Genomic DNA, 19,735 nt, shown 5'->3' on the forward strand with positions numbered 1-19,735 from the left:
TGTATACATTTGTGTGTGTTCAAGCAATTGTAAAACCTGGCCCAGCACAACAGGAAATTATTCCGCAACATCTGGAAAAGAGAAGCAAACCAAAACCAGCTCAGCCCACACCCCACCCAAATGAGGCGTCTGCGAGGGCGGGGAGATCCCGCTAAACTGAGCGGCCAACGCCCCGCCCACGGAAACGAACCCTTCTCAGTGGGCCAATCCGCAACCCTATGTAAATAATAAGTGGAGCGTGGTTTGAGAGAGGACGGCCGCTGTGGGCGGAGCCACTCCGGAAGAAGGGACGAAACCGCAGACTAGTAGTGATTGGCTGGCACGGCGGTGGGCGGGGCCTGCAGGTAGACCCGCCTCACCGAAGGGTTGGTGCCTGAGTGCGGCGCCGCAGGCCCCAGAGGCGGAGCCGGAAGTGGGGCGTTGAGGTCTCCACCTCCGCGTTCCGTGGACCGGCTGTTCCCCCGCTTCTGTTCTAGTCCCCTAAAGTCCCAGCCTGATTCTCGGAGGCCGGAGCCCTTAGCCTGGGCGGGGTGGCGCGGGCCGGAAGGACGCCATCCCGGCCTCGGCCATGGAGGGTCCCGCGCCGTCACTCACGGAGGAGGATTTGACTGAAGTGAAGAAGGACGTGAGTAGCTCAGCCGGGCTGGGCGCAGCGGGGCGGGTGGGGGCGGAGGAAAGCGGAAACCCGGAGCCGAGCGACGGGGAACTTCAGGTCGGAAGAGCGCTAGGTCCGGGCACAGCACGACCCGCCTGCTTCCCCGGGGCTGGCTGGAAATAACCCAGCAGCGACCTGTGAGTCCACGGTTAAACCTGTCGGCGCCTGCTTGGATTTTTCTTTGCCATCCACTTCTCGCTGGTGGCTTTCCATCCTGCTGATCCCCAACCCCATCCCATCCCCGCGGGAGCTGCTAGGCTAGGGAGTGGTCGGAGTCTCTGTCTACAGCCGGCTCTGGACCAGGTATGCCCCAGGCATAAGAGCAGATAGCTGAAACTTGTCTACACGGGGGGCTGCGGAAAGCTCGCCAGCTGAAAGCACGCCCTGGAATTCCCCTAGTAATCAGACGCCCACATATTTAAATGAAGGGGGTGTGCTTCTCGCCGAAAGGAGAAGCACACCCCAGGTAAACGTTAACAATACTCATGGCTAAATTGGACTCTTATGCTTAGACTATGTAGAACTTCACAGACACATTTAATATTTGAGAAAATGGCTTTAAACACAACGTGTTTCATCTTTCATTCCCTTTAGCCATGTCTTTTGCCAGAAAAAAAAAAATCAGATGAGCACCACATAATATACATGAATTCACATTAGAAACAATAACTCATTCTTACCTAGCACCGCAGTACTGTTGCAAAATCGTCTTTGTGAACTTGACTGCAAGTTGTTGAAGATGCCCATGTGCTTCCAATCCCTTTTTCTATATACCTTACCCCTTGTAAAGGTTTATTGCACCAATACCCATAATTACAACTCATAGCTCAGAACCAGAAGGAAAAGGTACGGCTGGGATTACTGCCATCGTTTCCGTGTTCCGTGGAATTGGGAGGGCACTTATTGTATGGAAGCTGCACATTCTACTTGAGACTAGGTCTTTGCTAACCACTATGGTCTTAAGATGCCAGGAAAACCGTAAAGTATGGTAGCTAGTCACAGTTGTCTCACACAGTTCTGACTTTTCTCACAATTGTTAAAATAACCTGCAAGGAAGAGACTCGCTTTTCATTTTATAGCTGGAAAAACAAGACAAGATCTGTCTGTAGGTAGAGGGAAGAGTGCTGCAGACCTTTGTTTCTGCTCCAGGGGGTTCATTGATGTCACCCATTCTGACAGTTTCAGGTTAGACCTGTAGCAGATGTCCATAACCTTAGAGAAACTACAGAGAAACTGGAGGGTGTCTGTAAAAATCGTTTTTCTTAGGTATCTACCCTAATATTTTTTAAACTGCTTATGACACGCTTCAGAATTCATCCGCGTTACTTGAACCTCCTTTTTTCTTGACTCCAGGCCTTTATTTCCAGGTGTCTACCAGAAACCAAGCTATACCATCATACACTTGGTTGTTTTGTTTCTCTGTGTAATTCTGGCTGTCCTGGAACTCCCTATGTAAGACGAGGTTGGCCTCAACTCAGAGATTTCCCTTCCTCTGCCTCCCAAGTGTTGTGATTAAAGGAATGAGCCATCACTGCCTGCCATGTTCTTTTCTTTTCAAAACTCTAACTTTTCATTATCCTTCCCCCAAAATTGCTTGGTGTTCCTTCTGTATTATCTGTCTTGATAAATGGTGGGAAGTTGTTTACATGAGGCTCTGTCTGTCTCAGGGTTTGCTCTTTGTGGCTTCTGTTGCCTGTGGGTCAGCCATGGTTCAAAAATATTGAATGGGAATTTGAGCATTCTTCTTAGTACCATGATAAAGTCTTGTACCACTCACAGCATCTGGCCAGGGACATGAGTCGCACCTTTCCCCCAGTGTTGCACCATGTGTTACCTACCTATTAGTCCCTTAGTAGCTAGCTGTCTTGGTTATTGGATTAGTTTTTATGGTGGAAAGCTTGGCATGGGGTTGGTACCAGGAGGTTTTGCACATCCATTGAGAGTCTTAGTCCATGACCTCACATGTTAGTGGGGAGCACAGTCCTACAGCTGATCCCCTGAGGCTTATGTCTTCAGTGCTCCCCCCCCTTTTTCATCTGTTATTCAACATGCCCTTATTTTGGTTGAATTTGTTTCATTTTAACAAATATCGATAACGTTATAGTCTGAGGTTGATAATGTAACAGTTAAATTAAGAACTAAAGGACTAGAGAGATGGCTTAGCAGTTAAGAGCACTGACTGTTCTTCCAGAGGTCCCAAGTTCGATTCCCAGCAACCACATGTTAGCTCATAACCATCTGTAATGGGATTCAGTGCCCTCTTATGGTGTGTCTGAAGACAGTAACAGTGTGCTCATATAAATAAAATAAATCTTAGTAAAATAAAATAGTTCAGTTTCTTGAATGAAGGAAACTAGATAAAATAATAACTTTAAAATCTTATAATAAACTTTTTATTCATCCAGATGACTGCACTTTGAAATGCAGGGTATACAGCAGTAGACAGAACATCCATGCTTTTACCTGCTTCAAACATATAAACATATAAAGCTGAGAAGTATGTATAGGGTTTTACAACTGTACATTTGTAAATTTGGTCAGTGCTATAAAGACAAACACCAGAGCAAATGCAGGTGTGATTTGTAAAGGTTATAACAGAGCCCGGGGAAGAGCATTTGATGCAGAGAATTTGACAAGGACCTAAGTCAGGACCTTTGTAAGGTCAGAATATTGAAGACAGCAGATGATAACAGTGAAATTAGGAAGGTGGCTAATTAAACTCTTGAAGGACTTAACTTTCTTCTCTTAGTAGAGTCATGCTAACAAATTAATGGGGTTTTGTTTGTTTGGCTTTTAAAGATCCTTCTGCCTTTTCTGTAGACCAGGGAGATGAGGGAAAGTAGAAAAGGCCATGAAAGGACTTGAGTATACTGAAAGGCAGTGATAGTCTGGATCAAGGTGAAGGCCGTAGACGAGGATGAAAGACAAGTTCGGGTACATGTTAAGAACGTAGAAAGGATAGGACTTGGAGGAAGAGTACAAGTGAAGATCAGAGAGGTCTGAACTGGAGACATGAACTTTCTATTGAAAACATGAGAACCAGAAGATAAGGTGTTGGAGACATTTCCAGGTGCTCTCAGGCTGCAGTCCCCATCATGGGAGGAGACAGAAGGATCACAACATTGGGGCCAGCTGGGTTATGTAGCAAAGCCCCAGAAGGGATGAAAGGTACAGAGAGAAGTTGCATAGAGATCAAAAAGGAAAAAAAAATCAAGATAGTGTCATATTTGTTCAGCAAGGAAATTATGTTTGGAGGAGGGAGTGATCAGCTATGTCCCTGCTCTGAGAGGCCAAATCCGATGAAGGTGGGAAGAACCCATCAATAGAGAAGGTCATTGGTGACGTGGGGAAAAGTGTTGGAACACATTGGAAACGTCTGGGGATGAATTGGGAAATGAGAAGAAAGATGGAGGAATCTGGTGCTGCAAAACAGGCCTGTGTCGTTATCCTGGATGTTAAAGTACGGCTTTCCAGAGCTGACCATTAGCTTCAAGCTCAAAAGATGAAGAGGAGCTCAGAGTATGAGAAGAAAGAAATCACACACATAGCAGCATGAAACAGTGCTAGTCCTCAATTGTAAATGGAGCAGAAGTCCTAGGGTAGGGTCCTGCTGAAGCAAGCTAGAGAGGTAGCCAGAGCCATATCAAGAGTCTTGCCTGCCACGATCTAATAGTCACTGTCACTGAACCTCTACTGTGTGGAAGAGACTGGGCTGAACCTTCATACACACTATCCCAACTAGTCTTCCCGGATGGGTTTAATTCTTTATTCTTATTTTGTCAAGAAAGATCCCTAACGTACCAATTCTCACAGTGCGTTACAGATTCAGGATTGGCAGTTTATCTCTTTGCAGATCCATGCGCTTAATTATTTTTATATATTTTTTTAATATATGTATTTTGACTGCATGGATGTATACATACCATGTGTATCCCTGATGTCTACAGAGGTCAGAAGATGGTGTCAGATCCTCTGGAACTAGAGTTGTGGAGTATTGTGAGCCACCATGTGGATACATGGAAGCAAACTCATACCCTCTGCAAGAACAAGTGCTCATAACCACTGAGCTATTCTCTACCCCAATGCTCTCAGCTATTGTGCTGTGGCTGTTAAGATCTTGTTCACCTTTCCTAGTCATGCTACAAACTACACGTTTGAAGTTTACTGTGTAGATAAGTAAATGTGTGTGGGAATTCAGTTGACAAAACCTGTCAGACGCCTTCACTGTGACAACCTTCCAGCCAGGCTCTACAGAAATCTTCCACTGCCTTTAACTCATCACAATAAATGGGAGTCAAATTACTCACCATCACCATTGCCCTATTGGGATCGATCACACTCTGCATATATTAATTTATTCCTCTGAACTGTCACATGAGGAAACAGATACAGGTTAATTTGCCCAAAACCCCATGTCTAATAGAGGCTCAGATAGAAAATGAGTGGCATCAGATCATCACCATTTATTAAGACAAGCATGGACCTGATTTAAACATCACAGTGCATGCCTGAGAATTAATTGCATGGTACTTCATTAATATGTATAGCTTTTTTTAAAAAAAAATTTCAATTAAAACTAATGAAGATTGAAGTTAAATTCATAAAGGCTAGCCTGAGCTAGCTTTCCTTACTCTAGGCTTTCTTCTGGTCCCACATTTCGTTGTTGTTGTTGTTTTAAGAACTCTCTGGTTCTCTATGTACTTCCCTTCCTTCTCCCTTCCCTTCCAGAGGTCTGACTCAGTGAGGACTTCCCTTCCTTCCTTCTCCTTCAAGGACTGTCTCCATGAGTTGTGTGAGTTGTATGTTTTTCTAACTGACCTCAGAGCAGAGACATAGAGCCCTTGGAAGTATTTGGGTTTTGTGTGTTTCTGATGGTTTCTCATCAGTGAAGAAATAAACGTGAAACAGTGGCACATTGTGAGACTCCACACTAAGTTGTTGTGGTTCTAATTGTGGAATTCTTTACTTGATAGTTACTACAGTGAACAGAAATTTGTTTTTATTCTTTCCTCCTGAACTAGGTGCCCTCTGCAGACTTCTTGTTTCTCCAGTCCCTCCTCACAGCAGCTGGGAGTTAGTGAGGTGTGGGGGTGAAGCAGAACAGGGCATTCGGAGGACTGGGCCAACTTCAGCTGCTGGACATCATCTTACTTAGCATGCATTTTAAAGGACCCCAGCCTCCCAGCTTCGGAATGTTGCCTCATACCAGTTAAGATTTGTAACTAATAACCAGTCACCTGTGGTTTCCTGCATGTTACAAAGTAACATTGAAGCCCGTGTTACTTCTTTTGTTTTGTAGGCTTTAGAGAATTTACGTGTTTACCTGTGCGAGAAAATCATAGCTGAGAGACATTTTGATCATCTACGTGCAAAAAAAATACTAAGTAGAGAAGACACAGAAGAAATTTCTTGCCGAACTTCAAGTAGAAAAAGGGCTGGGAAGTTGTTAGACTACTTACAGGAAAACCCCAAGGGACTGGACACCCTTGTGGAATCCATTCGCAGGGAGAAGACACAGAACTTCCTGATTCAGAAGATAACAGATGAGGTGCTAAAGCTCCGGAATATAAAACTGGAGCACCTCAAAGGTGAGCAGAGAGCGAGAGGGCGGGGAGAAGAGCGGAGAGATAACAACACCCTTCAAAACCACAACCATTTGGTTTCCAAAAGCTTAAGGGTCAGAGTTATATTCATTTTACATTCTTACCAGATACGGTATCATAACACAAAAGTGATTTGACTCTCTTTGTATTCATTTATATTTTTATAAACAATAGTGTTTATAAAAGTTTATTTCTAAAATATGCCATTAACTCAATCCACTCAAAAGTAAACTCAGAAAATACCATTACATTAAATTTTAAGAAAAGGACCCATGTGACTTATGCCTGTATTCCTCCTAGACTTAGGAAGAAGAAGGATTGCCACAAGTTCAAGGCCAACCTGGGTTTACATCATGAAACCCAGGTCTGTCTGGTCTGTGCAGTGAAACCCTATCTGTACCAACAACTAAAGAACAGTCCATAGGAGATGGATGTTAAATTCACTCTGCTCCTCCTTGTGTTTTTCCCCACTAGTTGGTCATAAGCAGTGAATCCAGTATAAGCGTGCGTGAGTCTAAACCTGGACGCAGTCAATTTGTGAGTGGCTGGAAGCTGAGACGGTAAAGGGGGAACAAGTCACCTCCTGTGTCACCCTCAGCCCAGCACTCTGATGGGATGCTGTGCAGGTCTGTCTGCTCAGCTTAAATCCCCATCCTGCCCTTCCCGCCCCTCCCCATTCTCCAGAGCGCTGTGTTACATGTGCTTAGAGTATAACTGTTGGGCGCTCTTGCCGTCAAAGATGGATGAACAGTTTAAGGGTTGGTCCAAAGGAACTTGATGTCTGGGTGTTTCCTCTGCGTGAGCTTTATGTAGAATGTCTGGGTCAGGTTTCGTGGTGCACAGCTGTAATTCCAGCACCTGGAGGCTTAAGCAGGAGGATTGTGATTTTTGAGACAAATTTGAGCTATGCTGTAAGACCTTGTCTCAAACGAGTGAAAGGTTGGGGGAAAGGGTGTATCTAGTACTGAAAAAATTAGCAGACAAGATGACGTGCAGATTTACTTTTAGACTTAGAATTGTCACGCCGGGGTTCCTGGCCTGTGCATAGCTATGTTGACTGTTCACTAAGCGGAACGGATAGCGTTGGTGTTCATCCTGTTGTCCTGGGGCCAGGTGTGAGAGAATTCTGTGGTAGGAATGAGCTCTGTTGTTAAGTGTTGGATGGAGAACTGATGTCTCGGTTGACTTTAGTTCCTTCCCACTCTGCACACGGTCCCGGAGCGCTAGCCTGCTCACCTGTGCAGTGCCTGTTTCTCAGCCCTCGTAGTAATAGTGCCTCAGATGCCTGCTTGCTCCCCTGAAGCTCTAACACCCTGTTATTCAAGAATCGGTAATTGCCATTGATTGGCTTGTGACATATGAGGGTGCGCCTGCTCCCATTTTGGTTTTATCAAGCATATGTATTTCTTTTTTATTTTATTTTATTTTTTTTGCCAGAATGCTAAAGAACTTCTTAGATAAGAATGGTAGTTAAAATCCTAGCTCTCAGGAGGCTGAAGCAGAAAGAATCTGAGTTCTAGGTCATCCTGGGTTGCTTAACAAGAGCAGAGCTAACCTAGGCTAGAAGGTGAGACCCTTCTCTCAAGGTAAAATAAATAGCTATAAAAGTCACTTTATGAAAAATTAAAGGACCTGCTTTTCCCCCTTAAGCTGTATTTTTATGTGTCTAAGTGTTTTGTCTGTACTTGTGCCTGGTGCCTGCAAAGGTCAGAAGAGAGCATTGGATCCCTGGATCTGGAGTTACATATGTTTGTGAGTCACTGTGTGGATGCTGGGAACTGAACCCCGGTCTCCCTGAAAAACCAACCAGTGCCCTTAACCTCCGAGCCACCTTTTGTCCTCCTGCCTTCCCCCCCCCTTCCAACCCCCAAAATTGTTTAGCCATTAACTATGTATATGTTGAATGTGAATAATGTGGCATTTAATTAACTTTATTGAGACAAGTGTCCCCAGCTGGAATGTAAGCAGTAGTATTCTTATTAAGAAAAGTAAGTGATATTTGAAGTGGGTTCTGATGACAGTATTTATAAATTGCCATGGTAGTGACAGGAGCCAGCCTTGGCTACATAGTGGTTCAAGGCCAGCCTGGGCTGCATGAGACCCTTCCTCAGACATCAAATTGTAGTTGTCTTATAACTAGCCCAGAATCCCTGAGAAGTTAGGAGGTGGGAGAGCTGTCCATGTGTGGCTCCTCTGGTTCGAGTCTGCATGCTCTGTTGCAGGCCTGAAGTGCAGCAGCTGTGAGCCCTTCGCAGCCGGAGCCTCCAGCAACCTCTCCAGGTCCAACTCAGATGAGAGCAACTTCTCTGAGAAACAGAGAGCCTCCAGTGTCCTGTACCACCCAGAGGGAGAGTCCAGCACCGCTCCCTTCTTCTCTACCGAGACCTCCCTGAATCTACCAGTCCTGGAAGTTGGCAGAATTGAAAACAGCAGCTTCTCATCGGCCACGCTTCCTCGGCCTGGGGACCCTGGGGCTCCCCCTTTGCCCCCAGACCTACGGTTGGAAGACGGGGGAAGTTGCGGAAGCTCAAGTGAGATGTTTCTCCCCTTGCGGTCACGGGCTCTGTCACGCCAGTGACACCTCACTGCCCGGTTTTAGTATCTTTCTATAAAACCATGATGACAGGTCACTCACATGTGACGGGTGCCTTTTAAATCACAGTGTACACATTCTCTGTAAATAGGGTTTGATAGAGTAAAGCGGTCTAGGGACAGTTTGGTGTAAATCATGGTAGTTATGTACTTTTCGTTATTGTCCTTTTTTACTATTTTTAGGTATTTTAGTATTTTGAACTTTTTATAAGACTAATTTTATCAGAATATTTCTCAATTTGAGAAAACAACTTGTGGACTGAGAATTCTTAGCACATTGTGCTCCAAGTTTTCAGTCTGATTGTTTTTCCCAAGGATCTGGCAGTACATTTTAGCGGTAAGCTGTTCTGACTCAGGAACACCGAACACTGGGAAAGCAGGCCACACTCAGAACCATGTTCCACTGCTTCTTGGTTCTGAGGAAACACCTGGTGGCATTAAGCCTGGACCTCAGTTGGCCAAAATTTGTTGTCTACTAACCTTGCCAGTCTTTGCCTTTTACAGGCCTTGTGTCCTTAGTCTTATCCTAAAGAATGTTATCCCGGCAGGTGTTAAATTAACTGGTAATACTGTAATAACTCACACTAGCTCTGAGCCTTTGGTTGTCCCTCGGTGAACACTGCCATATGGAGTGTGGGTAAAGAAACTGGAGTTGTCGACTGTGGAGCGTACGGGGTTTGGTTTAGTATCTGTATCACTCGGTTACCTGCTACATCTATGTTTTCACTGTATTACAAAGTTTGCCTAACTTTACACATTGAAAAAGTGCTGATTGTTATCATTTAAATTATAATTTTACCTGACATCTAACTCCTATATATTTCTATTATTTAAAATTACGAAATGAAAGGTTGCTATTAACAATAAAATTTTTTAATGTAGTGATGTGTCAGAGAAATTCAAAATGTCTGATTTTCAAATGTCTAACCCTTTTTATATATACTAGCTTTCAAATAGAAATATTTCAGAGTCAAATGCGGTGGTACATGCTTATGATTCTACACTTAGGAACTAGAAGACAGAGTCATGCGTTTGAGGCCAGCCTTGGTTGTGGAGTGAGTTCCAGGTTGGCCAGTGTCTCAGTTAGGGTTTTACTGCTGTGAACAGACACCATGACCAAGGCAACTCTTATAAGGACAGTATTTAATTGGTGCTGGCTTACAGGTTCAGAGGGTCAGTCCATTATCAACAAGGTGGGAGCATGGTATCATCCAGGCAGGCTTGGTGCAGGAGCAGCTAGGACAAGGATCTTAAAGCCCACCACACCCATAGTGACACATCTACTCCAACAAGGCCACATCTTCTAATAGTGCCACTCCCTAGGCCAAGCATATACAACTAACCCATCACAGCCAGAGTACATAGTAATCAGAACTGTCTCTGAAAGTGGGATAGAGGGAAAAGTGTAAGACAAGGGGCTAGTTTGACTTGGTAGCATATAATTTGCTACTAAATGGACACAGTAGTTAAAAAGTTATTTTTCAGGAATACCATATTAACACTAAAAAATTACATTACACATTCACTTTTTTACTGCCTTTAAAAAAACAAAGTCATGCTTTTTGTACAGTTGTAGGTTTAACAGAAAAATTTAGCACAAGTAAGGACCTCTTCCTTACCGTTTCCCTACTTAAATTGATATGATAACTTGTTACAGCTTATGAACCAATATTTGTTGGTATTAACCAAAGTGCAAATCGGGGTCCTCCATTACATAACTTGAAAGGTTTCAGCAATGTATAATGTTACATATTAACCCAAAAAATGGCATAACCAAGTAGCTTACTTTCACTGCCTTTAAAAAAAACCTTTCCTGTTGTACCTGTTCAGCCTCCTTTCCATCCCAGCCCTAGCAACTTTTCTCTGGACCTTTTCTAGAATGTCTGTTGTTGGGGCATAAAGACAGAGGCCTCCTCAGGCGGTTTCTGGGGGCTCATCCTTCACATAGTACTGCAAAGTAAAACAGGCCAGGGCAGTGGCTGTTATTAAGTTTGTTTTTTAGTTTTTGTTTACATTTTTCACTTGTTTTAATAACTATGCATGCGTGTGGGGGGTGGCTGTAGTATATGTGTGAATTCATGTTGGTGTGTGTGCCTATGTATGGGGTCCAGAGGTGTCTGTTGTCTTACTCGGTTGCTCTCCATCTTACCGTTGGAGACAGTGACTTGCTCAGCCTGGAGTTCACCATTTGACTAGACTTGCAACTCCTGGGACACAGACACACGCCCCGTTCTGCTCCCCCCCCACCCCCCGTTCTGCTCCCCCAAACCGTAAGGTTGCAAATGGACCACTTCACCCAGCTTTTATATGGGTGTTGGAAACCTAAACTCAGGTGGTCCTGTGTTTGCAGCGGGCACTGACTGAACCGCCTTGCAGCCCTTGACATCAACTTTTCAGGTTTAAATTTTAATGCTTGAGATATTTTATCTAATCTAGAAGACCTCTGCCACTCCTACAACTCTCAGGTTTTCTGGTAATTTTGTCTTGTCCCTGTTGCTTCCTTACTGTTTGTTTTTGAGACAGTCTCCAGGTAACTTGGTTTCCTCAGACTCACTGTATAAACAAGCAGAGCTGTGGATATTGGATCCTTGTGCATTCACCCCCGTTTCCCAGGGGCCGAGGTAACAAATACGCACTACCACACCCGGTTTATATGGGTGCTGGTAATGGAACCCAACACCTCATTCATGCCAGGCAAGCTCTACCTCCTGGGGTACATGTTTCAGAGGGCAACTGAAAGCTCCAAATGTGGAATCATCTGGACCACACCTCTTCCCTTAATTGGCCTTGTGCTGTATTCTTTGCTACTACAGCTGTAGATGTGGTTACTCAGCTTTCAGTGGGTTCTATAATTCTGTCACTCTATTGGGCCTGAGGATGGGTGAGGAGACCCTGAGTTTGCTGATGGTATCAGAACTGAGGATGATTTGGGTCACCCCAGGACTTTGTACTCTGGGAACAATTTTATACCTGTCAAGTCTAGGTACTTGGATGGAAGAAACTTTTTCCCGAAACACGAAGGCCTATTCCAGAAATTACAATCCAGTGATATTCATTGATGAAGTCCGTGTGGATGGCCACCAAATAAATACTAGGAATATAAACATGAACAAGGCCGTCTAGTCCCTCCCATTACCAAACTCACAGTATTGTCCTGTAGGATTTGGGAGATAAGAATCAGACCAAATGGCAAGTTATTAATGACTGTGTCACCTCTGACCAGCCGTTCTTAACTGGGATCTAAATATTTACAATGACACCAACTTGGGGGAGGAGTGTCATGTAAAATTACCGCATTGACCCCTAATTTACTCCAATCCTCCTGCCTCATCCTCCCAAGTGTTGGGGTTAGAAGTGTGCGCCCCCACCCCCTGCTTGTTTGTTATTAACTGTTTTGTAGACAGTGTCTCCTGCATAGTATTAGCTGTTAAGGAGGGCCTTACATGGAACCGTGCTGTCCCTCAAATTTTCAGTAGCCCACCCTCCTCAATTTAGGATTAGAGGTACGCATCACCATGTTTGGCTTTTCTGTGCTTTAAATTACAAGCCCAGAGTCTGACTGTGGCCACTGGTTTCCCTCCGGGTATCCTAAGGCTCCCACTGCTTTCTTCCAGGGATCCCTGGGAAAAAGCAAATTTCTTGCTTGGGGATTGGGGAATCCCCGCCTCCAGCCTCTTTCTAAACTCCGCCCAGGAGTAGCAGCGCGGCTCCGGCGCTAGGGGGCGTAGACCGAATACTTTTCAGCCTAGGGGGCGGAGCCAGTCGTGGCTTCCGGCTTCCGGTTTCCGGCTGAGAGGGTGGGAACCCGTGGCCGTCATGGCAGCTGAAGAGAAGGACCCGTTGAGCTATTTCGCGGCTTACGGGAGCAGTAGCTCCGACTCGTCGGACGAGGAGAACAGCGAGCCGGAAGACGCCGGTCGCAAGGAGGCGGCCCCGGCTCCGACGACCGGCAGCCGCGGGAAGCAGGCGGAGAAGCGGCTGCCGGGCCCGGACGAGTTGTTCCGCAGCGTAACCCGCCCGGCCTTCCTCTACAACCCGCTCAACAAGCAGATCGACTGGGAGCGGCATGTGGTGAAGGCGCCGGAGGAGGTGAGGTCCCCGGCCCCGCGGCCGGCCCGGGGCCCGACGCCCGCCCCCCACACCCACTCAGCCCTCGGGATGCCGCGAGTCCCCACGGCCCCGGGAGCCTGGGGGGTGTCAGCCCGGGCCCGCCCCTCCGCGCTCGGGGCCCCTAGCGGGGCGACGACTAACGGTGGTGACTCCCCGCCCCCTGCTGCAGCTTCTCCCCGAGACCCCTTCCCTTTGACGCCGAAGTGCCTGCGCTGCTGCCTCCAAGACAGTGTCTCTGCTGCAGCCTCCTGAAGGGGTCAGCCTGGCCGTAGTATCTGAGACTGGATTCTTCTTTGGTAACTAAAAGTTATTAGCTTTATTTATACAGGGAGCCCTTTTTGACTTTTCACCTAACAGTGTTGTGATGTTGATTTTTAAAAAAGTGTCTTTTAAGCCTAAAGGATTTAAAAAAAAAAAAAGTCAGCCAGAAAGATGAGCAATCGGCAGGGAGGTGCATGCGCTCCTATCCACCGCGGGGACCTCGGTTCGTCACAGGGCTTCTTAATGTGCTTACTTAACAGCCTCCAAAGGAATTCAAAATCTGGAAGTCCAACTGCGTACCACCCCCAGAGACCTACACTACCGAGAAGAAGCCGCCGCCCCCAGAGCTGGACATGGCGATAAAATGGTCGAATATCTATGAAGACAATGGTGATGATGCCCCACAGAATGCTAAGAAAGCCAGGCTGCTGCCGGAAGGGGGGGAGACAGTGGAATCGGGTAAGAGGAGTGCTGTAAGACTTCAGCCCTCGCTGCTTCTCAGAAAAAAGGAAATACTCTGTGAACAAAGTTTAGAGCCTAGTGAATTGGAAGACCAGCCCAGAATGGTCTTTGAATGCTAACAAGAAATTGTTTCGATCATTCGGGTTTTTGTTTTATTTTGTGCAAGTCAAGGTCTATGTAACCTGGATGTTCTGGAACTCATTATTTAGAGCAATCTAAGTGAGGCCAGCCTGTCTCTACCTCAGTTCCTCAGTGCTGGGACTGAAGGTGTGTGTCAGCATGCCCAGTTTCTGCTCCATTTCGTAAGTATTCTGTAAGTAGTCTCAGAACGTGGGGTTACAGTGCCTTATTAGAGCAGAGGTGTTAACTCACGGATTCTTGTCACACGCTGAAGGCTCTTGTGCTTCAGAGCTAAGCTCAGGGCTGCAGAGTGAAATCAGTTGTGGGTAGGACTGGCCTGGAGTAGTGGTTTGATTGCCTTGCCTTGTTGGTATTCTCTTTTATCTCTGGCTTGGACTGCTGCAGTGATCTGCCTGAAAACTTTACACCCATCTCTCTATGTCTCCAACTGTAGCGAGTGGTGATCTTCTACAATTCATATCTGATGGTATAGCTGGCTGCCCCGCCCCCCACCTCTACAACTTAAGAGAGCTAGAGCCGTGTGTGGCCCACTCAGTCCCCCTCACCACCATCATTTTAAAGTGCTTCATGCTAGCATTTCTATCTTGAAATTCAGACCTGAGTGGACCACACTGTGATGGGTTTAGTTTTAGTGCATTGCACCTTAGTCAGGACTGAAGGCTTTGAACTCTTGGCTGGTAAAGCCAGCATCTTACAGAAACCAAAGTGAAAAAATTCCTAGTATATACTCTCCTAGTGCTGCTAACTTGGTTGTGTGTGGTTACTATTTCACAAGGCTTTCTGAAATCAAGTTTATCAGGTAGCAAGCTCTGGTCAGGTCCTGTGTATAGCACAAATTACCAGTGCCATTGTGAGCGCTCAAAAGGTGACTGTTAAATTGAGCTCAACATTTTGGGCTGTTGCTTTAAAAGCCATTTGCTTTTTTGTTAAGCAGATTTCTGATCTTTCGATACAAAGGCCAACCTTACTGAGAGGTGTTTTAGAGAAGGGGTATCTACTGGCAGGAGTCCCCAGGGGCATGCTTTTGATCTGTTTAGCAAGGCTGCATTTTAGATAGCCGAAGATGACCTTGAACCCCTGTCCCCTGCCTTTACCTCCCTAGCTCTGGGATTATACATATATACTGTGTCGTGTTTTTTAAGATCTTAAATGAAGTGTGAATTTTAATACATTGTTATATGGTACTTTGATTAAAAGGTCTTTTTGAATAAATTAATCCTTACAGAATTGCACAGACCTAGAATGGGTAAATGTAGAAACGAGAGCTTAAGACTTGTCCAGGGTCACAGTAAATGCTTTTTAATATTCTTAGCAAACGCACACAGGAGTGACTCACAGGCAATTATTACTTGTCTTGCAGATGAGAAAACAGTCTGACATGAATGAATTTACCTAAGTTCACACCATTGGGAACTGACAAAATAGGACTTCAAGTTCAGCCTTGAAATAGAATTTGCATTTTTGTTAAGCTGAGGTTTGCTACCTTCCTGTTTTCACTGTTTAAGAAATAATCATTCTTCTCAGGGACCAGAATTGATATCCAGGTTGCTATAGTCTGTCACATCTCTGTCCTTTTAGGATAAAGACCAGAAATTATATGCAAGTAAGCAAGAATCCTCTGTTTATAAGGGTTCGGTTACCAGAAATTCAAATAAATGGCCAATAGCACCCACATTACCATAGCTAATTCTAATCCTTTTCATTGGAAAGTGAATGTCAGCATTAGAAAAAGACAAAAAGTCCAAGGTTTTCTGGTTTAAAGCTAGATCATATATGATTCACCAGTGGTCCTGAGGCTGGGGATGTAGCACAGTCATAAAGTGCTTTCCTCGAAAGCATGAGGACCTAGATTTGTTCTCAGGATCTGCCTACAAATGCTTGTGCATCGATACCTGCTTACAGCTCTGATCCCAGGAACCAGAGATAGGAGAATCTTTGGGCTTGAAGGCCGGCCTGTCTAACAATTGGTAGGTCTCAGGCAGAAGTGAAACCTTGTCTCAGGAAGTGTGTTTTCAGGGGTGCCACACACACTAAAAATAGATAAATATTAAATTGTTAATTTGGACTTGTGCTTTGGGTAATGAATATAACTCTTGTAATAAATGGCCCCCCACACATACTTTTTTTTTTTGAAATTGAGTCTGAAACTCACTATGTAGCCTCTGCCTCTCAAAACGAGACTATAAGTTTGTACCACCCTACCCATTATGTAGTCCTAGATGTTGAACCCAGGGTTTTCTGCATGCTAGGTGAACACTCCACCAACTTGGCCACATCCTCAGCCAGTGGTTTCCATTGAGGAAGTGGTTTTTGCCATTGCAGAGTCCCATGGCATATGAAGTCGCTGAAAATATTAATTTGCTGATATTTTCTCTTAGTACATATGTGAGTGTGGAGACCTGAGGACCACCTACCTGGGTGTCAGTCTTTCTCTGCCTTGTTTGAGACTTTTTCTCTGTTGGTCATGTATGTACGCCATGTCTAGCTGGCCTTGCCGTGAGAGCTCTGAGATTACAGACATGTGTAAACTGATCAGGCTTTTTGAAGAAGCTATGGGAATTCAAATTCTGGTCCAGAACCATCATCTCCCCAGCCCCTGACATTTTTTAACCTATAGTTTATAATTAATTATTAAGCTACTATGCTTTTATTTCACCTTCCCATACTCCTCCTCTGGCCTTTTTTGCCACTTATGTTCATAATTTAGAGCATCTGAGAAAGATTAAATCAGGTCTTGATCCTCAGTGCTTAACAGCGCTTCTTTTTTAGCGATTGTGCAATGTCCATAAGTAAAACTCAGATGGTCATAGCTTGTTAACAAATTTTCCTGCCCTAGTGTTTGAGGCAGTTCCTCACTGTGACACTAGAGGGCGTGAGCCCTTCTGTTCCACTCATGGGAACTGGGGTTTGCAATTGTGGTATGTGGTTTCAGTGTTTGATCATTTACCTGTCATGTAATAATAAAAACAGAAATGTCCCTTATTAATGTGTGTTGATGTGTTTCATACAAGTTTTCAAAAATGTTTTCAACTTTTTATGGTACTATTTCTGAAAATAATTCCAAGGTTAACTTGATAATTATGCTTAAGCTAAAATTGTTTTGTTTTGTTTTAATGGGTAGAATGGCTTTAGACCAATATCCCTAAACTTAGAAGCAGAAACAGGAGCAGGAGCATCAGACATTCATATCCAGCCTAGGTTACAGATTTTCTTCACAGAATTTGTGCTTTAACCTTAGCAGTTAGGTTAACCTTAGCATTTTTAATATGAAGGCATCTTAAAATATCAAAATTGTTTATACATCACCATATTATACCGGTTGGGCTTTGGATATCATGTTGATCAAAAAATCGAATAAACTTAAGCCAGACATGAAGGCTCCTGTCTGTATTCTTAGTGCCTAGAAGGCTTGAGGCAGGAAGATTATGAAATCAGGCAGGTCTTGGTGATACAGGAAGAAGGGGGAATAAAGTCAACGCTAAGGGCATTTAGTGTGAAGTGGTTGTCTAAAAGGCATAGGCTGTGGCTTTAGTCCCTGCTCCGTGGAAGTAGGGAAGTCAGAAACTATTTATGTATGTGGAGTTCTTCTGAGATGGGAGGGTGAGACAGTATTAATATGTTGCTTTGTAGTCCAGACTGGCCCCAAACTCATACCAGTCCTCCTATCTCATCCTCCCAAGTGAGGCATACCATCTCTCAGTCTTGGCTGGGATTCTTTACATCACACATTTGTTGGGGGAGACAGGAATTAGCAGCTAATCTGTGCTAACCTGTGTTTATTGAAACCACTTGCTTGTTTTTTAAATAGAACAAAAAAGTTGGCTTTTTCAGGATTGACATTTTTATTAATGGAAAATTTCTGTGGTTACAGACAGTAACTGTGTGGAGGAGTGGGTATTATTTACTGTGTTGTTCTGTAGTCTTCCTCCATCCAAATTTTCCTTAACATGAAGGTGGGTGGAGCCCACTTACTCTGTTGCCATTAAGAAGTTCTGACCTCCTAGGAGGAGTGGAACAGAATTAGAGCAGACACCTGTGAGGTTGTCTGGACCTTCACTTGTGCTTTTAGCCTCAGAACGTGTGGTGGGTCGATAATAAGACTGGGAGGTGAAATCTGAGGACAGTTCTCACTGGTGCTCACTTCCCATGGCTGGAAGATGTATGTTTTGTAGAGGAAACTGTGCTCTGTCCTATGAAGTATGGGGTGTATCTGAACACACAAAGTGTGTGTGCTGGAGAGTTTGAGGAGTGGCTGTTTCAGAAAAACTTGGTTTACACAGAAATATCTTATGCCACATTTTTAACTTGTCCCTAAAAAGTAACTTTGCAAATATTATATTACAAATTAAAAATATTTAATATATAATTTAATATCAGTGTTCTAAAAATTAGTTTTTAATTTTTAAACATCCAATGAGTAACTGTTTTGGCATAAAGCTGAATGTGGTTTTTTTTTTTTGTGTTGACTTTTAAAGTCTTACTTATGAAGCTCTCTTCTTTCCCACCTCAAGATGATGACAAAGATGAGCCTGCATCTAAGACTCGAAGGGTGGAGCCAGAAGCAGCCAAGAAGAAGAAGTAGAGAGTGGTGGTTCCTGAGAAGTGTCGTTGGGCGGAGTGTTTGCTTTTGTGCATTACACACATCTCCATGAACGTATTTATGTTAACGAACTGACGAGTGTCGCCTCAAGACTTTCCACTGTAGAGTTCACTTTTATTTAAAAACCTGTATGTATTTACAACTCTAATGGTGACCTGTGATTGTGAACTGACAGTACTTGGAAGCATTCTGGCTATCACAGAATTGGTGACAGGCTTTGAGAGTTTGTCACATGGACATGCCAATGTCTATGAACCTTTTATAAAGGACTATATTTTTAAAGTAAATATATTGTATTGTACTGTGAACTTGTGGGTGCTTTTCATTAGTGTCTGTACAGTGTAAATAGATGATCATGGAAATAAAATTACTTAACATTGCTATTACTGAATGCCACTAACAAGTATTTGTGACAAAAGGCCTGCTTGCCCTGTGACGTTTTAATTCACAGTGAGGACTGGCATGTAGGGAGAGCCTCCCATGTTCTAGGTGCCTTGTGCATACTTCTCTCCAACAGTCTCCTGTAAAGAAAGTAGATATGAGAGTCCTCAGTTTCGTGGTGAGAGCCCGAGGAGCTGGGCAGAGGCACACAGCAGTGAGTGGAGACTAGCAGTCACTCAGGCCTGCTGGTCAGATTAACATCCGTCATGTCCCAAGAACATGATCGTCTCTCCCATGTCCACTCCTGTTAGGAAAGGTCTCATCCCGATGGAGTGGCTGCACTTATATATGCCTTATAGTACGATTATTCCATCTCTTCACTGAATACGCTGAAGATGAGGCTCTCTATGAAAGATGACCAGATTCAGCAAAGAGCATAAGGGATCCAATTAAATTTGAGTCTGTTTGAGTTATGTGATATAAGAGACACATTAAAAGCAATCTGAAATTCCAATTTAACTGAGCAGCTTGTTTATTTGGGGGTCTGGGAGTGAAGCCTAAAACCTTGTCCAGGCTCTGAAAGCTGAGCTCCTAATTTACACTCCTGTCCTCCAACACCTGAGGCTTTTTTCAGACAATATAGCAAGCAAAGTAAAATGATCTTCCTTTTACTCTGGGACCTCTGTCCTTTCCTGCTCTCCTGGGGCCAGCACACCCTATGCTCTAACCCTTCCTACCAGTCAAAGCAGACTCAGGCTGCCAGCTCGGGGAATGCTTTCCTGGTTCCCACACTGTAAGGTTTGCCTCAGGCTGGGATATTCTGCTCTCCCTCTCTACTTGTCTCAAAGGCCCCCAAATAGTGGTCCAAAGACACAGCATCTCCCTTCTCTCATCCCTTCCCCTGCTCTGCCATCTCACAGGTCTGGTGAA

General features: G+C 44.5%; 2 protein-coding genes across 3 annotated transcripts; both read left to right on the forward strand.

Moving 5' to 3' along the window:
* Positions 1-430: 430 nt before the first annotated feature.
* BCL10 (BCL10 immune signaling adaptor) lies at positions 431-9,731 on the forward strand. Of its 2 annotated transcripts, XM_080916581.1 has the most exons (4): positions 431-625; positions 5,384-5,447; positions 5,955-6,243; positions 8,481-9,731. In XM_080916581.1, the coding sequence occupies exons 2-4, from the start codon at positions 5,439-5,441 to the stop codon at positions 8,834-8,836; spliced, it is 654 nt and encodes a 217-aa protein (XP_080772707.1). In that variant the 5' UTR covers positions 431-625; positions 5,384-5,438; the 3' UTR covers positions 8,837-9,731. The 2 variants fall into 2 exon arrangements, with proteins under 2 accessions (XP_080772707.1, XP_080772706.1); XM_080916580.1 differs by lacking the exon at positions 5,384-5,447.
* Positions 9,732-12,651: 2,920 nt separating this feature from the next.
* Positions 12,652-19,287, forward strand: LOC308420188 (UPF0690 protein C1orf52 homolog). The gene is made up of 3 exons (XM_080916095.1): positions 12,652-12,939; positions 13,482-13,680; positions 18,336-19,287. Exons 1-3 carry the CDS (start codon positions 12,667-12,669, stop codon positions 18,404-18,406), a joined length of 543 nt encoding a protein of 180 aa, XP_080772221.1. The 5' UTR covers positions 12,652-12,666; the 3' UTR covers positions 18,407-19,287.
* The last annotated feature ends 448 nt before the right edge of the window (positions 19,288-19,735 follow it).

This window comes from Micromys minutus (genome assembly GCF_963924665.1).
Source record: "Micromys minutus genome assembly, chromosome: 4".
NCBI lineage: Eukaryota > Metazoa > Chordata > Mammalia > Rodentia > Muridae > Micromys > Micromys minutus.

Coding starts and splice junctions, on each gene's coding strand:
- BCL10 (XM_080916580.1), top strand. CDS start 569: ATGGAGGGTCCCGCGCCGTCACTCACGGAGGAGGATTTGACTGAAGTG. Junction 626..5,954: donor TGACTGAAGTGAAGAAGGAC/GTGAGTAGCTCA, acceptor TTTGTTTTGTAG/GCTTTAGAGAATTTACGTGT. Junction 6,244..8,480: donor AAAACTGGAGCACCTCAAAG/GTGAGCAGAGAG, acceptor GCTCTGTTGCAG/GCCTGAAGTGCAGCAGCTGT.
- LOC308420188 (XM_080916095.1), top strand. CDS start 12,667: ATGGCAGCTGAAGAGAAGGACCCGTTGAGCTATTTCGCGGCTTACGGG. Junction 12,940..13,481: donor TGGTGAAGGCGCCGGAGGAG/GTGAGGTCCCCG, acceptor CTTACTTAACAG/CCTCCAAAGGAATTCAAAAT. Junction 13,681..18,335: donor GGGGGAGACAGTGGAATCGG/GTAAGAGGAGTG, acceptor TCCCACCTCAAG/ATGATGACAAAGATGAGCCT.